Source organism: Tympanuchus pallidicinctus, unplaced genomic scaffold, assembly GCF_026119805.1.
Source record: "Tympanuchus pallidicinctus isolate F22 unplaced genomic scaffold, pur_lepc_1.0 scaffold34, whole genome shotgun sequence".
Lineage (NCBI taxonomy): Eukaryota > Metazoa > Chordata > Aves > Galliformes > Phasianidae > Tympanuchus > Tympanuchus pallidicinctus.
In genome coordinates, this window is record NW_026294752.1 from 1,758,878 (window position 1) to 1,775,798 (window position 16,921).

The window sequence follows — 16,921 nt, forward strand, 5'->3', positions numbered from 1 at the left end:
GTTTACAGCATGCTCTTCAATAACCAGTTTGCACACGGTAAGATTTGGAAGGTTTCCATGCCCAGTATTCATTTCAAAATAGTTTCTACTAAAAGGTGCACTACCCACTTGTGGACGCTGTTGAAACAATGGTATTTTCTTTGCAATTAATGGTACGTCTTTTCATGATGACAAGCTTTTCATGAAACCCATAGCCAACAACTTACCTATGATTCAAGTTCTGAGCACTCCAGGAAACAGCAGAGCTGTCTCTCCAACAGATATCTCTCAAGTAAGTTACTTTGCAAACTTTGCTAATTAATGCATTGCCCAAAAGGAGGAGCATGAATATTAGACGTGTTTATGAGGAGATATTTGTATGACAGGCAGATGTTGCTTGGCAAGCATAGTGGTCTTCTGAGCAAGACAGCAAAGACCATTCAGTCTTTTCGGAACTTTTAAGGGTATCTTACCTTGTTAAACAGAGCATTCAAATGCAAATCACAACCATTTAATAAATCCACAGCCCTCTGCAAAAAAGAGGCACTGAATCAGCAAAAAATGCATATTTTCTAGGAGTGGCATCTGGTATCAATTGGTGGTGTTCCTGTAGTAATACTCTTTCCAACATTAAGAATAAAAGATGTAAACGTGATGCAAGCTCAAGCTTTCATGCAAATTGGTCCCTTATTACCAGAATTCATTACTACGACAATCACATCTGCAAGAAGTGAACTTCAAAACATTGCAACAGTACAACTCATCCTTAAATTCCTGAAGCATTGGTGGTAGGTTTTGTTTTGGTATGTGCTCCAAGGAGCCTTTAGACCAATAGAAAATTTTTCATGTCCAGGAAGGAATAGAAGTTTTTATTCCCTTAAATCCCAACTCTGCATCCCTATGAAACTGTTTACTTGGTTATGTGTGAAGGTAGATTATAAACCCAAACTTTGGAGACTCCGGTGACTTCCCCAAATATAAGAAGACAGTTGCAAGACCGGCTCTCACTCACTGAAAACAGAGATAACTGACACTACCTTAAACTGACACTACCTTAAACAAATGCAAGCTCAGGCCCCAGGATGTGTACCACATGAGCATCTCAGTCCATTAACAGGAGAAAATCACAGAACAAAAAATTGTTATTCATTAGATCTAGAATCTAGAATCTTTTCAACTCCTGAGAATTTGATGACCTGACACGCAGTAAAATACACCATCAAGATGCAGCAGGTAGTTAAGAACTAATGCTCCCATTAAGCTGATAGAATCGACAGAGAAAATGATTTGACCAAAGGATTTCAGTACACCAGTGTCAGAATTAGGTAGAGTTTACTCTTAGCTTTCTAATCTAAATGCTTGATGATACTGTTAAACCCAGCCCAAACAGCCGAGGGATGTGTGCCAATATTGAGTTTGAGTACAGACCCCTGACATCAAAGAACATGCATATGTGTTTAAGTGTGCATCTGTTTGAGAAATTGGGCCAACGTGGAAAATCCTATTATTAAAAAAAAAAAAAAGCCAACAACACAATGGGGAGCTCCTCAGCTAATGTGCACCTCTGTAATTCTATTGACAGCAACGGATCTACAATGACTTACACCAGCTGAGGATCTAATTTCATATGCCTTAGAAAACTGATGCAACTTTTTCCATAGCTGTTCAACAGTTTCTATATTCTCGTGGGGATCAACCCAAACTGTTAGGTCAGCAGGTGCTGAGTTTGCTTTGAATCTGAAGTCCAGTCACACACAAGGATGCTGGGACTTGTGCCATCTATTTTTTACTGACCCACAGAGATTTCCCTCTAGAATGGCTGTAGGATTCATGGATTTTGTACTTTACTCCACTTGGACACAGATGTTTCTCTGAGAAGACAAACCTTTCTTCAAGTTATCAAAGTGAAAAACTAACCAGGATCACAAGACCAGATATTCAAGTGAGAATGACAGAAGTAGAACGGGTAGACAGAAAACATTTTGCCAGGGATCCACGAGGACTCCCCAAAATATGCAGAAAGCCATTTTCCACTTTCAGCAATTATTGGATTAATTTAGGAAAAAAAATAAAAATAAAGCAAAAAAACAATAGTTAATCTGCAGCTATCCAAAACCTACAGGGCCAAACTCTCATGACATTTTTTCAAGTAGTGTTTTTCCTAGCCTGCAAAGGGAGTTTTTCACTAGTATGGATCAATACGCTCAGCCCTCTTAAACTGCAAAATGAAAGGGCTGGAATTGGGCTCACACATTCCCTGGAGAAGTAGAAAATACATAAAATTTTCAAGTGAGGTAATCTCTGTGGAGAATTAAGAAAACTACTCTGCTTTTGCAAATTGACAAGCTGTACGTTCACAATTTTGAAACGAACTCATGGAGGGATACACTCATAGCATAATGTTTTATTGCTGGCTGTTAAAGAACTTTAGGGAGGTTGGGGCTGCACTTTGTGAGGAGCAAGTTTATTTGTAAAAGGAGAAGACAAAAATCCTTTGCCATAAATTTAGACAGGGCTACTTCTGCCTCTTTTGTAATAACTAATAATCTAAGTAGTGAAAAAGATTTCAGTGGCAAAATGCAAAGCACTCCTAAGCCCTGCCAGGCTAATCAAGACAATTTCTAAAACGCCAAAAACAGGAACTTCCTATTAAAAATAACTCAGCACATTTACATCTCAAATTAGAACATTTGGAAGAAAAAGACGTCACCTGATGCCAAAACAGGCCTCGCTGTGTCCTATCACTTTTCCACCACCACCACCCCCCGTGTTTGTTTTCTTTAGCCTTTACTTAGAACAAACACTGATCCAGGTGCAAATGCTCACTCAATTCACAAGGAATGCAGTGAACATAAAATTACTGTAGGTTTGGCTGCTAGTAAATTCCTGCTGTTACTCACCATTGGAAGTTGTGCTGGAGGCAACAGCTTTCTCACTGACATCTGTTCGATTGGAGCATTTCACGATGGAATTCTCCACTTTTTTCTTCTCTGTCGTGGTAGAGCTATGGGACTGCGCCTCCATGGTGACTTCTCATTACTTCAGCTCTTCTTGTACTAATACCTGAATGAAACAAGAAAGTCATACACTTTAAATACCACTGGAAAGCTTAGCTCAAGACCTGTCACATCTCTCAGCTGAAGAAAAGCCTGCAGCACGGCTGTATTAGCAGCCCAGAGGACATTTCCAGATGCCCATCAAATCAGGTTTGCATGCATGAATTCCTGAGAAATTTAAGGAGAAGCTAACACTAAAAACAAGCATGTTCTTCTTTAAAAGGAATCAGCATCACAAACCACTCTACTGCTTAATGGGCTGGCCCTCTTTTTCAAACTTCTAGGGTTTTAAGAGATGTCTGGGGAGGGAGTGGGGGGGGGCTGAAGACTTCATCCACAGCACTTACGTCCACAGCACTTTGGAATAATGCAGAAGAAATCAAGCAGACATTCATGTTGACTACAGTAGCCAAATATTTAAATTTCAACTCGCACACTACCCGAACACACTGCAGTTATCTTGTCTATCTCTGCTCTTGTCCTACTTGTGTAAACATCTCTCATTTTGTTTGTTCAGAAATCTAACTCAAACAAAAGTGCATTGGAGCAACACCCTGAAAACCACAGGGAAAGGCAAATATTATTGCTAGTGGCAGTTAATGAGATTGCTTTCTTTTGTATGCAAACTCTGGAAATGGAAGGCTCTGTAGATGTGCCTGTCTGCCTTTCTGGACTCTTCTCAGTGTCACCTCCATAAATAAGTTCATTTTATATCCCTTGGACCACTTCACTTTTTCAAGCACTCGTCAGCAGCTTCACCCAATGCACACCTATCTTCCCAAGCAAGCTGCACATAAATAGCTGGTAGCAAGCACACGCCATTCCTAGAGCTAACGTCCTCATGCTCTGGTATTTTGAACGTCAACAAAAATTAATAATAAATAAATGAACAGCACTGCAGTCATTAGCTAAATGAGTCTGAAACGGAAGTTGTGCTGCTCTAGAGCAAGATTTAAAAGAATTCAAATAACAAAGGCTTCAAAACAAGCCACAAACTAAACTGTAATGAAGCGTAATTACATTAGCAACCTGTTTCCTCAATTCTGACAGTCAGAAAAAAAAGAAAAAAAAAAGGCTACAAAGCCAATTCACCACAAACACAGCTGTCTAGTAAACCTTCCCCTTTTCCACCTCCCTAGTAGGAGTTCTTTTTAATAGCACAATAAAACACTCCAAAGCCTCATTGTTATACAGTAGGGATCAAAGAGGAGCCCAATCACTAAATGAATCATTATTTAGCTAGGCAGCACGGCCAGGGAACTGGACTAGATAGCATAGCCCCACTGCCACTGACCTACTGGTCCAGCCTCCAGCAAAGCATTTGTCCTCCTTTGAGCTTCTCCCTGGCTAAAAACAGGAGTAAGAAAGCTCTGCCTGCCATGACAGAACACATTCAAGAGTACTTCTACCTGTTACAATGCTACATTATAGCGACCCGAGAAATGATAGAAGGTGACCTCCTTACCATGCAGGGGAGAGCTAACAACAGTCCTCACTTATCTCCTCTGTATTTGAGCATTGCTGGGTATATCTCATACAAGCATTATAAATAGGACCTTTCCAAATTTCACATATGCTTCCCCTCCTTCACCCTGTGCAAGATAATGCACAGCCAAGGTCAATTCTCATCCACATCAGGCTGTTCAGACCATTGCAATGCAAGGGGAAGATGGTACTACTGCTAAGCTTTCCCTCTGACCCAGCTCAGAACATGACCATTCTCTCTACAGCCTTGGTGACACAAGCATTAAAATCTGCCAGCAGCTATTCTCCAGCCACAGCACAAGCTGGTCTTTCAATGTGCTCTCACCTCCTTCAGCTGAGTTATTAGGTATTCCCTAAGAACAGTTTTCTAGGCTCCCTCTGAAGGAGTTTTAAAAGTTCTACGTTTTCAGTTGTGGTTATTTTTCTTCTGCTTTGCCTTTTAAAGGGCCAAGGCATCTGTTGAGCCAGCACTTCCACTTACATCAAAGAATTTGGCTGTGTGAGAGCTCGGAGGAGAAAGCTGCAGAATGTGGCCCTCATTTTCTTCAGCCCTGAGTTCACAGGACTCTGTCTTTTGGCTCAGAGTCACAAAAGGAAATCTTGAACTCGCTACCTAACTAGAAAGGAAGACACCACATAATTCACTCCATTTCACCAGGCCAGCAGTGGCATGAAGCACTACTGAAGTTCATGAAAAGGCTGGCAGGTGTCTACAGCATTCCACATCTCCTACCACTCTCTATCACGTCCATTTTTATGCTGCTGCTGCGGACAATGGTACAGAACACAGCTCTAAAATAGCAGCTGAAGTGGATTTTTGGTCAGAAAATTGCAGAATTGGCAATGTGCTAATATAAACATCTGCTCTTCGTACCTGTTCTGGTTCATGTCTGCTTAGTTTACATACAGGAGACTGTTCTTATTAGTGTCAGCATTGAAGAGAGAATGCTGCGCAAGTAAACTTTCTTCTTTGGTCCAACTCTCTGCATCCCTGGATGAGTGCTGCATACATTTCCCCTGTGCTTTCCTTCCTCTACTCTCATGCTCCAAGGTGTCTGCAAGAATTCCAGCAGCTCCAGCTACATTCCAGTGCTGCACCAACTCTATGGCGACAGGCGTGGATGGAGAAGTAAAGGCAGGAAAGACTGCAGGACCAATCATCTGAGATGTGTGCCTTGGTGTGTTTCACCATCTGATATGGAGACAGACAACTGGAAATCAATATGGTGCCCCCAAAAAACCTTCTTGTCACAAACACAAGCTGACGCCTGTGTCGAAAACGCAAAAAAGATGCACAATTCTTTTAGAATCGTTGTAATTCTGCCCATTTTTTATTTTCTTACAGAAATTGTACAGAAATATGAGAATTGCAATCTACAAAAAAAAAAAAGAAAAAAAAAAGAAAAAGAAAAAGAAAAACAAACAAAAAACAGCAAGAAAGTCTGGGACAATGTGAAAATTTATTTCCAATCTGGAAACCCTATCAAAAAGCATTCTGAAAATCAGCCAGCCTGACCTCATCTGCACATTAAAATACGATGTGGTTTATTTTACAGCATACAGGGCTCCTGCCAGCACGTGGGTCAGTGATTTCCTAGTTCTTGCCCCTAGGCTTGAGACAATATACTTCTATTCAGCAGGGATGAGCTCCTTATTCTAAAAAGCAGAGCTAGTTTCAGTCGGCTCTCCAGCATCTTCATGTGCATATGAATAGCAATGAAACGCTATAAAGGTGCATGGGCGAAAGTCTGAACTTTCATAAGTAAATAGAGATAAACATTCCTTCCTGAAAGCAAACATTCATGGCTTTTCCCCATTCAACCATGCCTGAACCTTTTCTAATATCCCTATAGCCTGACCTCCCTGCGCAATTAAATTCCAGACCCCCATTTTAAACCGAATCCTTCCCAAAATTGCAACCTGCCTGCAGGTGTGTCTCTTCTTTTTTTGAACCATGCACGCAAACTTTCACAAATGCATGTTTAGTTGGAGAAAAAAAAACACGAACAAGCTTAATTACACAAGGAAAACTGTCTCTTCTAAATGGAGCATCAATGGCAATACGTTGGCAATGTATTTGGAACAAAAAATTCTTTCAAGCAGTTTGAAATGATACAATTTCCGCTCCGACGTATGTTGGTCATAAAACTGTGCCTCACTGTAGTAAAACAATCGTATTAATATAGCGGGGAGGGGAAAAAAAGTCTCTGTGCATTTACTCACAGTGTCAACTAACTGAAATGAGCGGAGCAGCCCTCTCCCCAGAAGAGCAGGAAACATGACCCTTTCTGAGCATTGCACTGCCGTTTTCCAAGGAATCCTCAGCTCTGCCCTGCTCAGCTCCTCCCTGGATTACTTCTCAGACCACTGTTTTCTTTTTTTTAAGCCAATAAGTTCATTTGAAGGACCTGATCACGCACACATTTGTGCATGTAAACAATCTCAATGACCGTTAACAAGACTATCCTGCTTCCATATAAGCTGCCAGGAATCAGCATCTGAAACTCAATTTGCATGTTAGGTTGGTTTTAACTCTGCCTTTATGAGGTACATCTTTGAGGAGGTACCTCTTAATGCATTGTTCAAAAAAAAAAAAACAAAAAACAAACAAAAAAAAAAGCTTCTCGCTGCTTCATCCGATGCCGCTGCACTTGTATTCAGTTCATTAACAAGTGGTTTGCATCCGCTGAGAAGAGCTGTCTGAAATAGCAGTGTCACAGCATTCATCATCATTACATCAGCAGTAGGGAAGCTCAGACTGATTGCTATCAACAACCAGAGTGCCCCAATCAGCGTGCAAGCAAACATAGCATGTTTAATTTTTCAGAAATGACTCTGGGTGTTTAGGGTGGTTCATAGGTACCGCTTTGATCCGCACTACTGGAAGTAGTCTTTGGGGACACAGCACATCTTGAAGAGCACAACTGTATGAAAGTGAAAAACACAAGGGGAGGCACAAAGAACAATCAGGCCATTACAGCCTCTCTCAACCATAAAGGACCCTTTATCAATTTTATCAAAACCGGTTACACTGTTCCTTGGGATTATTTAAGCATACAAAAAAAATCCGTCTTGTTCAGATCCATCCGAACGCAAAATTTACACGAGACAATTTTATGCTGTTCTACGGGAGCTATTTCACACTGATTTATTCAGGCCTGATTCAGGTACACTTAACTCCCAAAACCCACCTAGATCTCAGCACTGCTTTTCACCAAACCTGCTGGCAAAGCTGCCCTGACAGAGGTACCCCCGACAGCACTTGCTAAAAAATACCATATATTTTAAGAAATATCTATCAGTTACAATATTAACCTCTTGGAACACTTCACTATTTTTATAGCAGCTACAGGAACTCATCTAAATGCTACAAATTTTTGAAATAGTTTCACCTTTTCTCAGTTCCCTGTGAGCTAAATCAGAGCTCTGCAAACCTCATTAACTACTCCTGGGCAAATTTCATTCAGATTCTTCCCCGGTGAGCCAACCGGTCACAGTAAGACTGATATAAATGGGATATTAAATAGGCTTACATTGACTATGTATAAAAACACATCGAGTCACTAATAAGCTGTGGAAGAGATATCTTACACTTCACAGTATTTATCTGTTTAACTTACATGCCTGATTTATAAACGCGCCAGTTGTGAACTTCGCCTAAATCTGTTTGAAATGCAAAGTAAAATTGGAAAAAAGACAAAACAAAATGATTGTATCAGACAGATTTGTTGCTCGAAATTAAAAAATACCCCAAGTTATAGGGCACCACGCGTATTAATGCAATCTTTCCAAATTCATTGCTATCTGCTGCCTCTTCCTGTAGGTTACTTTCCTTTGATTTCTTTCCCCCTTAAAGACTGAAAAACAACCAGACCTAAAGCCTGGTTAATGATGATCTGATCTGTTCCTGATAGGTTAAATAGCTCGTGGCAACAATAATGCGGGACCACAAACACAAAGGCAATCAGCTAGGCAAAGCAGTACTATTATCATCCTCGTGATTAAGATCCTAAGTGAGAAATTATTCTATGGAGTGCATTGAACTACTGATTAAGTGTAATAATTGCTTGGCTCCCAACTACATTTGCTTACATCTTTCTGATGCAGATCAACCGAACTGCTGAAAGTTATGAAAACATTTAAAGCATACACATACAATAGTATCAGTAAGGATGAGTAACAATTCCTACTGAGGCAGCACCTCAGCTTTCTTAAAACACAGCAGCCATATCCTCCTGCAAGATTATCTCTGCTCCTGTGATGATATTTATCCTGTTGTTAAGTAGGAGTCCAATTAAATATTTTTACTATCGCTTCAACAGATTAAACTCTGCATCTGAGCTAACAAGCTTTCCACAAGGTAAAAAGTGATTTGTAGCTTCTTATCCAGTAAGTAGAACATCATGGATAAAGGGTCTGAAGGATTTGGGTCCAACTGCCCAACTGCTCAGCTCTCCATCTCACAGAAGCTGCTGTTTGGGGACAGGCAGCACAAAGCTGAGGGTTTCAGAGCCAGAACCTTCAGCACATATTAGTGGCCTTTCATTTCAGATACAATATATCCTCAAATTTAAGACCTACATTCCATTTCTTCTTCGAGACTCTTTGGATTTAGTAACCGAAAATTAAAATGAAAAACACAAACTAAAACAAGTCATGTCGTTAACACTGCAACTAAGTAGTTGTTATTTAGATTACGTGGCCGTGGGTTTTAATTTTAATTTTGACCCTCTCACAAACGATCACAGAAAACAGAAAGAATAAATGTTGTTTCTTAAAAAAATACAAAGCGCTGCACATTTTTCAAGCCTCCAAATCTGTAAATATACTGGGAGGAAGGGATGAGATAAGGGTTAAAAACATTAACCCATACTCTTTGCAAAGCAGAACTCCTGCCCAATTAAACCAACATTGGTTGAAAATTAAGAGTAAGCTTATTTTGCAGGTCTACACATCCTTGTACTCTAAAGTCCGGAGCAGGAGAAACCCTAATGATTATGTCAAAGTGCAATTAGCTGTGAAAGAATAAACATGGAGAAAAATATCTCCCGTAGACTGCTTGTAGCAATAGCCTAAACTAAGAGTTCAAGCTTCCCTACTAGGTCTACACTCAGTTTTTGCCCGTATCTTTCTTCAGGAATTCAGTAGCACCAACTCTGAAACAAAGTTAAAGTACAGCAGAGTGGCTGCCCTCTGTAAAACACTTGTTTTACCAAACCTGATTTAGAGCATTCATGAGCTCAAGACCTGAAAACACAGGAGTATGCACAGAGAAACACAGTCAGCAAGTCTTGCTGTGTTGATAACAAACCCCACGACTTCTTCTGTTGATATTATTATTAGCATTAGAAGCATACATGGTAAGGATATACAACGCTTTCTTCTTTTCTTTCTTGCTGATATTTCAACAAACAGCTTGGTAAAACAAATTATAAACATGTGTAGCGGGTGTGCTTTGCATTATGATTCATTTGGTTCATCAAATAAGAAGTCCCTACAACTGCCACAGAAAAATGCAGAAATACTCTAATTCAGAGCTCTAAACTTAAACGCAAATTCCAATGGCATGATCATTTTCTTCACACTTTTTGCTTTATCTCATCAATCCAAACAGATGAAAGTTTCTTTAGAACCAAAACTAGAGCTATATATCAATGTCAATTCATATGGGAACTAAGCTCAAGGAAGAATATATTTCATATACAACCACTGCAAAGATCTGTCTTCTGTTTCCAACTTATGATATGCAAATGAGAGAAGAAAAGATTGTATGTATCCAATATTTTTAAATTAGCATCTTAAAACAAAATTAAAGGTTCAATAGAATGTTCATGAAAGTCCTACGTTGTGATCAGCACTCCCATTCCTGGAATAGTATTTATCTACTTAGCTTGCTTTCAACTCACGGGATACCTCAATCCAGAATTTCACATCCTAACCCAAGACAGATGTTTTAACGAGAGAGAGGAAAGCTCACCATAGCCAAGAAGAACTTCAAGCATGAAAAGAACTTTATAAAACATTATCTTCAGTCTTTATAGTTTATTTTAGGTTTTACACCTGTCTCACAGTAGGAGTCAAACTGCATCGTGATTCCTTCAAGTTTTGGAAACTTGACAAAATACAACAGGACAACTCTGACCTGCTGCAGTGTGAATTCCCCTGCAATCCACCATCCATGTTCAAAGCGGGTAAGCACAGAATTATGCAGCTGTCTCACCGTCCAAGCGAAAACATTCGCCGTGAATTGAAAAGCCAAACAAAAGCACACGACCCATTAGTTAAGGACTGGCAGTGCTAGAATTTCGTTTTAATTACAGGCAGTTCAGAACAGCGGACGCTGCGCAGCAGTGACGCTAACTTGATCTGTGTTTCTGACTGCTCAGGTATTCACATATCTTATTTAACGAAGGCTCCATTCTCTCAGCAGCTGGATGAAGCACGCTTCACATGCAGTTGATTTTCTTGACGTTAACAGATTCGTATAGAAAAAGAATTTCATCCCAAGCAGCAAAAACTGCTGTGGGGATGGTTCAGCTCTACACCACCAACGAAGGAGCTGGGTCCTCAAGCCCTAACCTAAATATCAGACATCAAAAATAGGCAGCAGCGATCTGAGCATCATTGTAGAAAGGGATTACTGGCCTAGGTAATCAGTGCAGGAAGATAACTGACATAACAGTGGCCAATTCAGCTAACAAATTATTCCATTAGATCTTTGGTTATCAGTGGATTCTGATCTTATCAGTTCTGACACTCGGCAACTATTTGGAGACAAATGTGTTCTTTCCCAATTAGTTAGTCCTTCGTTGCAATCTAAATGATATTGCAGGTGTTTTTAAAAGATCTACGTACTGTCTTGTTTCTTGTTTGGCTCCTAAAAAGAGACAAAGCAAATCAACTCTTCAGATCGGCAGCTAATTTAACACGCTTCCAAGGTAACGCAGGTTCAATTAATTTACACGTACAGTGCACACAACAACAAAACCGCAGTATGGTGCCAGTGCAATCTGTAAGAAAGTTCTCCCCTAAACCTCTGCAGAAAGCGGCCTTAAAAGAAAGCAGGGATTAGAGTGAGCTGGAAGGTAGGGAGGGGACTTACCTCAAAGCCAGCCAAGCGGAAATCAGAGCGGTAATTCTACAAGTCTGCGGAGCACACTTTTAGAGCTGTAATGGTGTGAAGAAGTACTGGGCAGCATTGCCTGAAGGCAGCACTAATACACCGATGACTAATGACTGGGCCATGCAGACAATGAATTTGGGGGTTGAAAACTAACAGAAACCGTGCAGCACCTTGACAAATGGGCTTTCAAAATTTCATTCACTGAATAACCTTTAAGCATAAAATTGGCTCAAGTTCTCTTGGGAAAAACATGACACATGTTGTTGGACAATAAGTACTTTCCTTTTTAATTAAAACTATTACGCCAAATACATAAACATGATTACAGCGAATAAAACGTAAGAGTTAACTCTTTAACAGCTAGAAAACAAGGCAGGACCTGGAAGCTGAGGTGCAGTGCCACCCGTTCTTAAGGGCCAACAAATTCCGGGGATCACTACCTGATTCCCTGAAACTCACCACCGTTTTCCCTTCTTTGACACTGAAAGGAGAATGAGAACTTCAAAGGTATGTTTAATGAGCTGCTACAAATACAATTGGTTAAAAGAGGCTCAGAAATTGTGCACTAAAAGCTACATTGTGCTTAGAATTACAACTGGAAAAGTCTCATTTTAAAGAGCCCGGTCCAAGTGAAGCCCCCATAAAACAAATCAAGCCTCACATAAACTTTGTAACCTTGTGTACCGACAAACACATTAAAACAACAGTTTTAATCACACTTTAAAGGGTCCCTTTTTCCAGTGCAGCTCACCTTCCAATTTGAAAACAGTAATTCTGGCTCTTTTTACAGACAGAGTGAAATATCTGAAGTGTCTCTAAATTAACAAGTACCACTTGCCCTAGACAGCATCGCCCTTAGCAGCTCCTAAAAACTTCAGAAAAGGATCTTAAAACAGGAAGCTTAGTGAGCTCATAAAACTGTTGTTGGAGCCAGGAACACATAGCATATTTAATCTGCGAACTGTGAGAGTCTACAATGATTTCAGCAAGATCTGAGGCATGCCCTCAAGGTTTGCTGGGATCTGGGATTAGGGAGTTGATAAGAACCCTCCACTGCCCATGGACATGTTTTTCTTCTGCAGTTAAACACAAATGCATAGAGACGTTTGACTGCTGCTTGGCGTTACTGCTCAAGTTATATAAAAGCTTTGCAGCTCCTTTTGCTGTCAATATATCAAAGTTAAAAAAAAATCATCAAAGTGTGAAATTTCATTTAAAGTCTTTGCCAGTCTACAGCTCTATTCCACAGACCTATCAAATAAAAGTACAGATGAAAAATACACTGAGAGAACTTGAAAAGTTTGCAGCAGCACCCATGCCCTATTTTTGTTTATTCTGTCTCATTTTATTTGATATTAAAGTATAACAAATCAATTGCCTTATAAAAATGACAAAATCTGAAGGGAGGATGTCTATAAAACCTACGCTTAAAAGATGACTTGAAACCATTATTACAGCTGAACCTTTTGTTGAATAAAAAGCTTCCTCTGTAGCCATTTTAGCATTTTAATTGCCTAACTGCAAGTTGGCAGAAAATTTCTTGAATCTTCCAAAACAATCAGAATGACTACAGAAAATGAGTGCCAGAAAAACTTAAGCCTTCTTCAAAGTATTCTTTAGCTAGGGATTTACAACAATTGCATAAAGAAGAAAAGTCTGACTTTTAAGATAATCTACTATAGTCTAAAAGCATTAACATTCCATTACTAAGGTTTTCCTGAGGATTTCATGACTCATTGATTCACTCTTCCTTTAAGTCTGCTGCTTCTTTGCACATTACTGTCTGCATATAGCTGAGTGCACGCAACACTGATCATTAAACTGTTTCCTTCCATAACTCCAAATAAATCCTGCTCTAATAAGCATCAGATTCCTTATTTATCTGGCAAGGATGACAAACTTTTCACTAGCAGACTGCAAAACAAAACAAAACCAAAAAAAAAGTGCCATTCCTTGCTTGAATACATGGTATGGAATTCAAACACGCTACAGAGCACAGGTAATGAAATAGCCTTTCCAAAAATGAGGCAGGAAGTGTAACTGGAACTACTTAAACTTTTAAGGGTCACAATCAAATGCATGCAATTGTCCTGTTAAAAAAAAAAAAAAAAAAAAAAAAGAAAAAAAGAAGAAGAAAAAGAAAGGAAAAGAACAAGCAATCTACAAGATGTGCAAATCATAATGATATCTGAAAACTTTAATAGTTTGGTTTCTCTAGCAACAGTTCCAAATCAGAGATGATTTATACAAACCAATAATTTCTCAGCTATAAAATGTTTTTGCACCTGAGAACGCACAACGTGCCTTTCACAACTGCAGGTTGCTTACAACAGTAAATGCTGTCTTGGCCACCGCACGCATTCTCAAGTCAAAAGCATTACTCCACTTAAGCAGGAAAACGCAGGTGATGTCTTTGTTTTGTAGCACTTCCACGGAAATGCTCAGGAAAGCAGCGTGTCATGCTGAACAGCGTGTGCAGTTATCTGAACGCAACTGTGCAGGCATTAAAGCACCTCAAGCCATAATTTTACTTCCACTTCCTAGCAGAGAAAGGAATATACATACGCTAAGGGAGCATACTTCTTACTCATTCAGAATCACATAATCCTGCTTTTAAAAGAAATAATCCCCCCCCTTAACGTAGCCTTCTCTCATAGTTGCTATTTTAAAATTGGGCTATACACCAAACTGAAAAGTATTTACACAGGAGCTCGTTAAACCCAAAGCTTCATTATATAAACAAGCTCTCAGGAGGCTGCTTACAGTTTACATTGCTACGCTCATTCACTACTACTTTGAATATATATTTCCTCTGAAATACTGCGCTGCGGTCGCGGCAATTTCTACATGTTAAGGTTACTTTACTTTTGAAACGCAGCATTTGTCTTCCTTCAAAATAATAGTGACACATGTAATTAAGAAAGTGTCAGATCACTATTAATTTTTAATAAAGAGCCTAAGTGAAATAATTATAGGAATCAATCAGTGAGGCACCTTCCCAAATTACAAAGCAAATGCACAAATATTCAAACTACTGAAGGCCAGTTCTGGCAGATTTCAATCCATAATCTGTCCGCAGACCAAATTCAAAACAACCTCGCAGCACAACTTGGCGATTTCCCGTCGTTCAGCTGACTGAAAATGCCTCCAAACCAGGTACTCACACCCCGCTCAGAGGCAGAGCGCCCTTTCAGAGACGCGTTCATTCAACCAGCCACGTTATCTCAAAGGTCTTGGAGAAATCCCGCTCCTGGAGGACGCACAAAAGACACCAAGTCTGCGGGCTGAGGCTTACAAAGGAGCTTTATTGAGCTCTGAGAGTCAGGTGGGGAGGGCAGCGCTCACAGCGGGACCTTCGTGCGGGGCAGGGCAGCTCGCCTACCTGCGCCTACGGGCGCTGCCATCCGCACGGACAGTCAGCGCGAACTCGAGCTGGAAAACGCATATATATCTGCGCTCAGACTGGCAGGAGGCCACGGACACCGGAGGATCGCGTTCAAAAGGGGTTGAAAAGAAAAAAAAACAACGATAGTAATAAGAACAGACCGGTGTGGCGGGGGGAGGGAGGGGGAGGGGAGGTTCTTTTTATCTTTTCACGCTGTGTGGAGGTTTGGAGTGGGCGCCACGTGCTGCGGGGCCGCGCTGCCGTTCTCGGGTCGGCCGGGCCGGGGGAGCCGCGGTCCCGCGGCTCCCCCGGCCCGGCCGACCCGAGAACGGCAGCGCGGCCCCGCGCTCCCCCGCACACAAAGGCTTTACGCCGCCGCCCGGCCGGTGCGCAACTTTCCCTGCCCCGCAGCGAACAACGGCCGCCCGCCCCTCCCGCCTGACAGCGCCTTCCGCGCCGCTCCCCCGCAAAGTTTGCGGCCGGCCTCCTCCGAGCCGGGGAACGCCCGCGATCCGCCGCGGGGCCATGTTGGGGTCGGCGTCGGCTCCGGCCAGCCCTGTGCACCGAGAGCGGGACGGAGCGGCCGCGAACAAAGAACTTCTCTCCCCGCCGGGTACGTACCTGCCGCCGCCGAGCCCGAGCGGGCCGCGGTTCCCCACGCAGGGCCAGCGGGGCACGCCGCGAGCCGAGCCGGGGCGGCGCGGTGCGGTCCCGTCCCTGCCCTCCCTGCCCGTGCGTGCGCGCCGATCCGACATCGGCCGCGGCGATCTTGTAACCCGATCCCTTCTGACTCACTCGCACCGACTGACATTTCTGATTTGGTTCGACAAAAAGAGCGGGGTGAAAGGAGGGAAGGAAAAAAGAGAGGCGAGCGGCCCCCGCCGCCCTGCGTCCGGCGTTTCGGGACGACCTCCCTCTCCATCCCGACCTCCCTCTCCATCCCGACCTCCCGCTCCGTCCCGACCTCCCGCTCCGTCCCGCGCCCGGCAGCCGAGAAGGAGCTGAAAGCACGGTGCGCGGTACTCACGTGTCGGAAAAGTTGTCCGTCCCGCCGCTCTCCGACTCGCGCGGATGTCTCGCAGCGCCCGCCGCCCCCTCCGCCGAGCGCTGCCCTCTGGCCCGGAGCGGGGCCAGGCTCTTTGGGGATAACTCCTAGTAATCCCCGCTCCCTCCACCGAACTTTCCCCCTCCCTCCCCTCGCAGCCGGCGGGCTTTGCCTTCCCCGTCCCTCGGGCCGGACTCGCTCCGGCCGGGGAGCGGATGGCGGGGCGCTGACGGCGGGCTGCGGGCTGCGCCCGGGGCTGCGGGTCGGGCCGCGGCCTGCCGGGCTGCGAGGCGCGCTCTCGGCATGACACCCCCGCTCCCCCTTCCTTCTCCTCCTCCTCCTCCTCCTCCCCCCGCCATCCCCCGGCCCGGCCCGGCCCGCCCCGGCGGCGGCCCGAAGGCGGCGACGGCCCGCCCACAGCCGGCAGGCGGCGGCGGGCCCCCCCGGCCGGCCCCTCCACGCCGATCGCTCCCCTAGCCTCTCTCCTCCTCTCCCGTTCCATCCTTCGGGCCGTCGTCCTCCGTCCCCAGCCGGACGGCCTCCTTCCCCTGCCCCAAAACCGGGGCTTTCTGGAGGAAACGCATCCCCTGAGCAGGGTTTCCCCGTGTGCGGGATTCACTTTCGCCCTGGCACCTCGGGCTTCCCTGAGCGACAGACTTGCAGGAAAGTTTCACCCAAGTCACTGCACTCCACCAAATAGCGCTCCGAGGACAAAACGTGAGCCCACGGCAGAGGTGAAAGGTGCCTCTCCTCACCCCCAGCTCCTCCATGTCCCAATCTGCCCCATCCCTGCTTCCCATGCACAGAATAGTCCACAAACAGCAGCAACAGGTAGCCAAAGAGCACAG

General features: G+C 43.3%; 1 protein-coding gene across 2 annotated transcripts in view; it reads right to left on the reverse strand.

Annotated features, from left to right (window-relative positions):
* The window catches only part of GLI3 (GLI family zinc finger 3), a 203,432-nt gene extending 187,076 nt beyond the window's left edge, over positions 1 to 16,356 (reverse strand). For both annotated transcript variants that reach the window (XM_052698982.1, XM_052698981.1), the window contains exons 1-2: positions 16,056 to 16,356; positions 2,880 to 3,042 (exon numbers count right to left, since the gene is read on the reverse strand). In XM_052698982.1, the coding sequence (XP_052554942.1) occupies positions 2,880 to 3,003 (124 nt within the window). In that variant the 5' untranslated portion in view covers positions 3,004 to 3,042; positions 16,056 to 16,356. The remainder of the gene's footprint in view (positions 1 to 2,879; positions 3,043 to 16,055) is intronic.
* Positions 16,357 to 16,921: the final 565 nt, after the last annotated feature.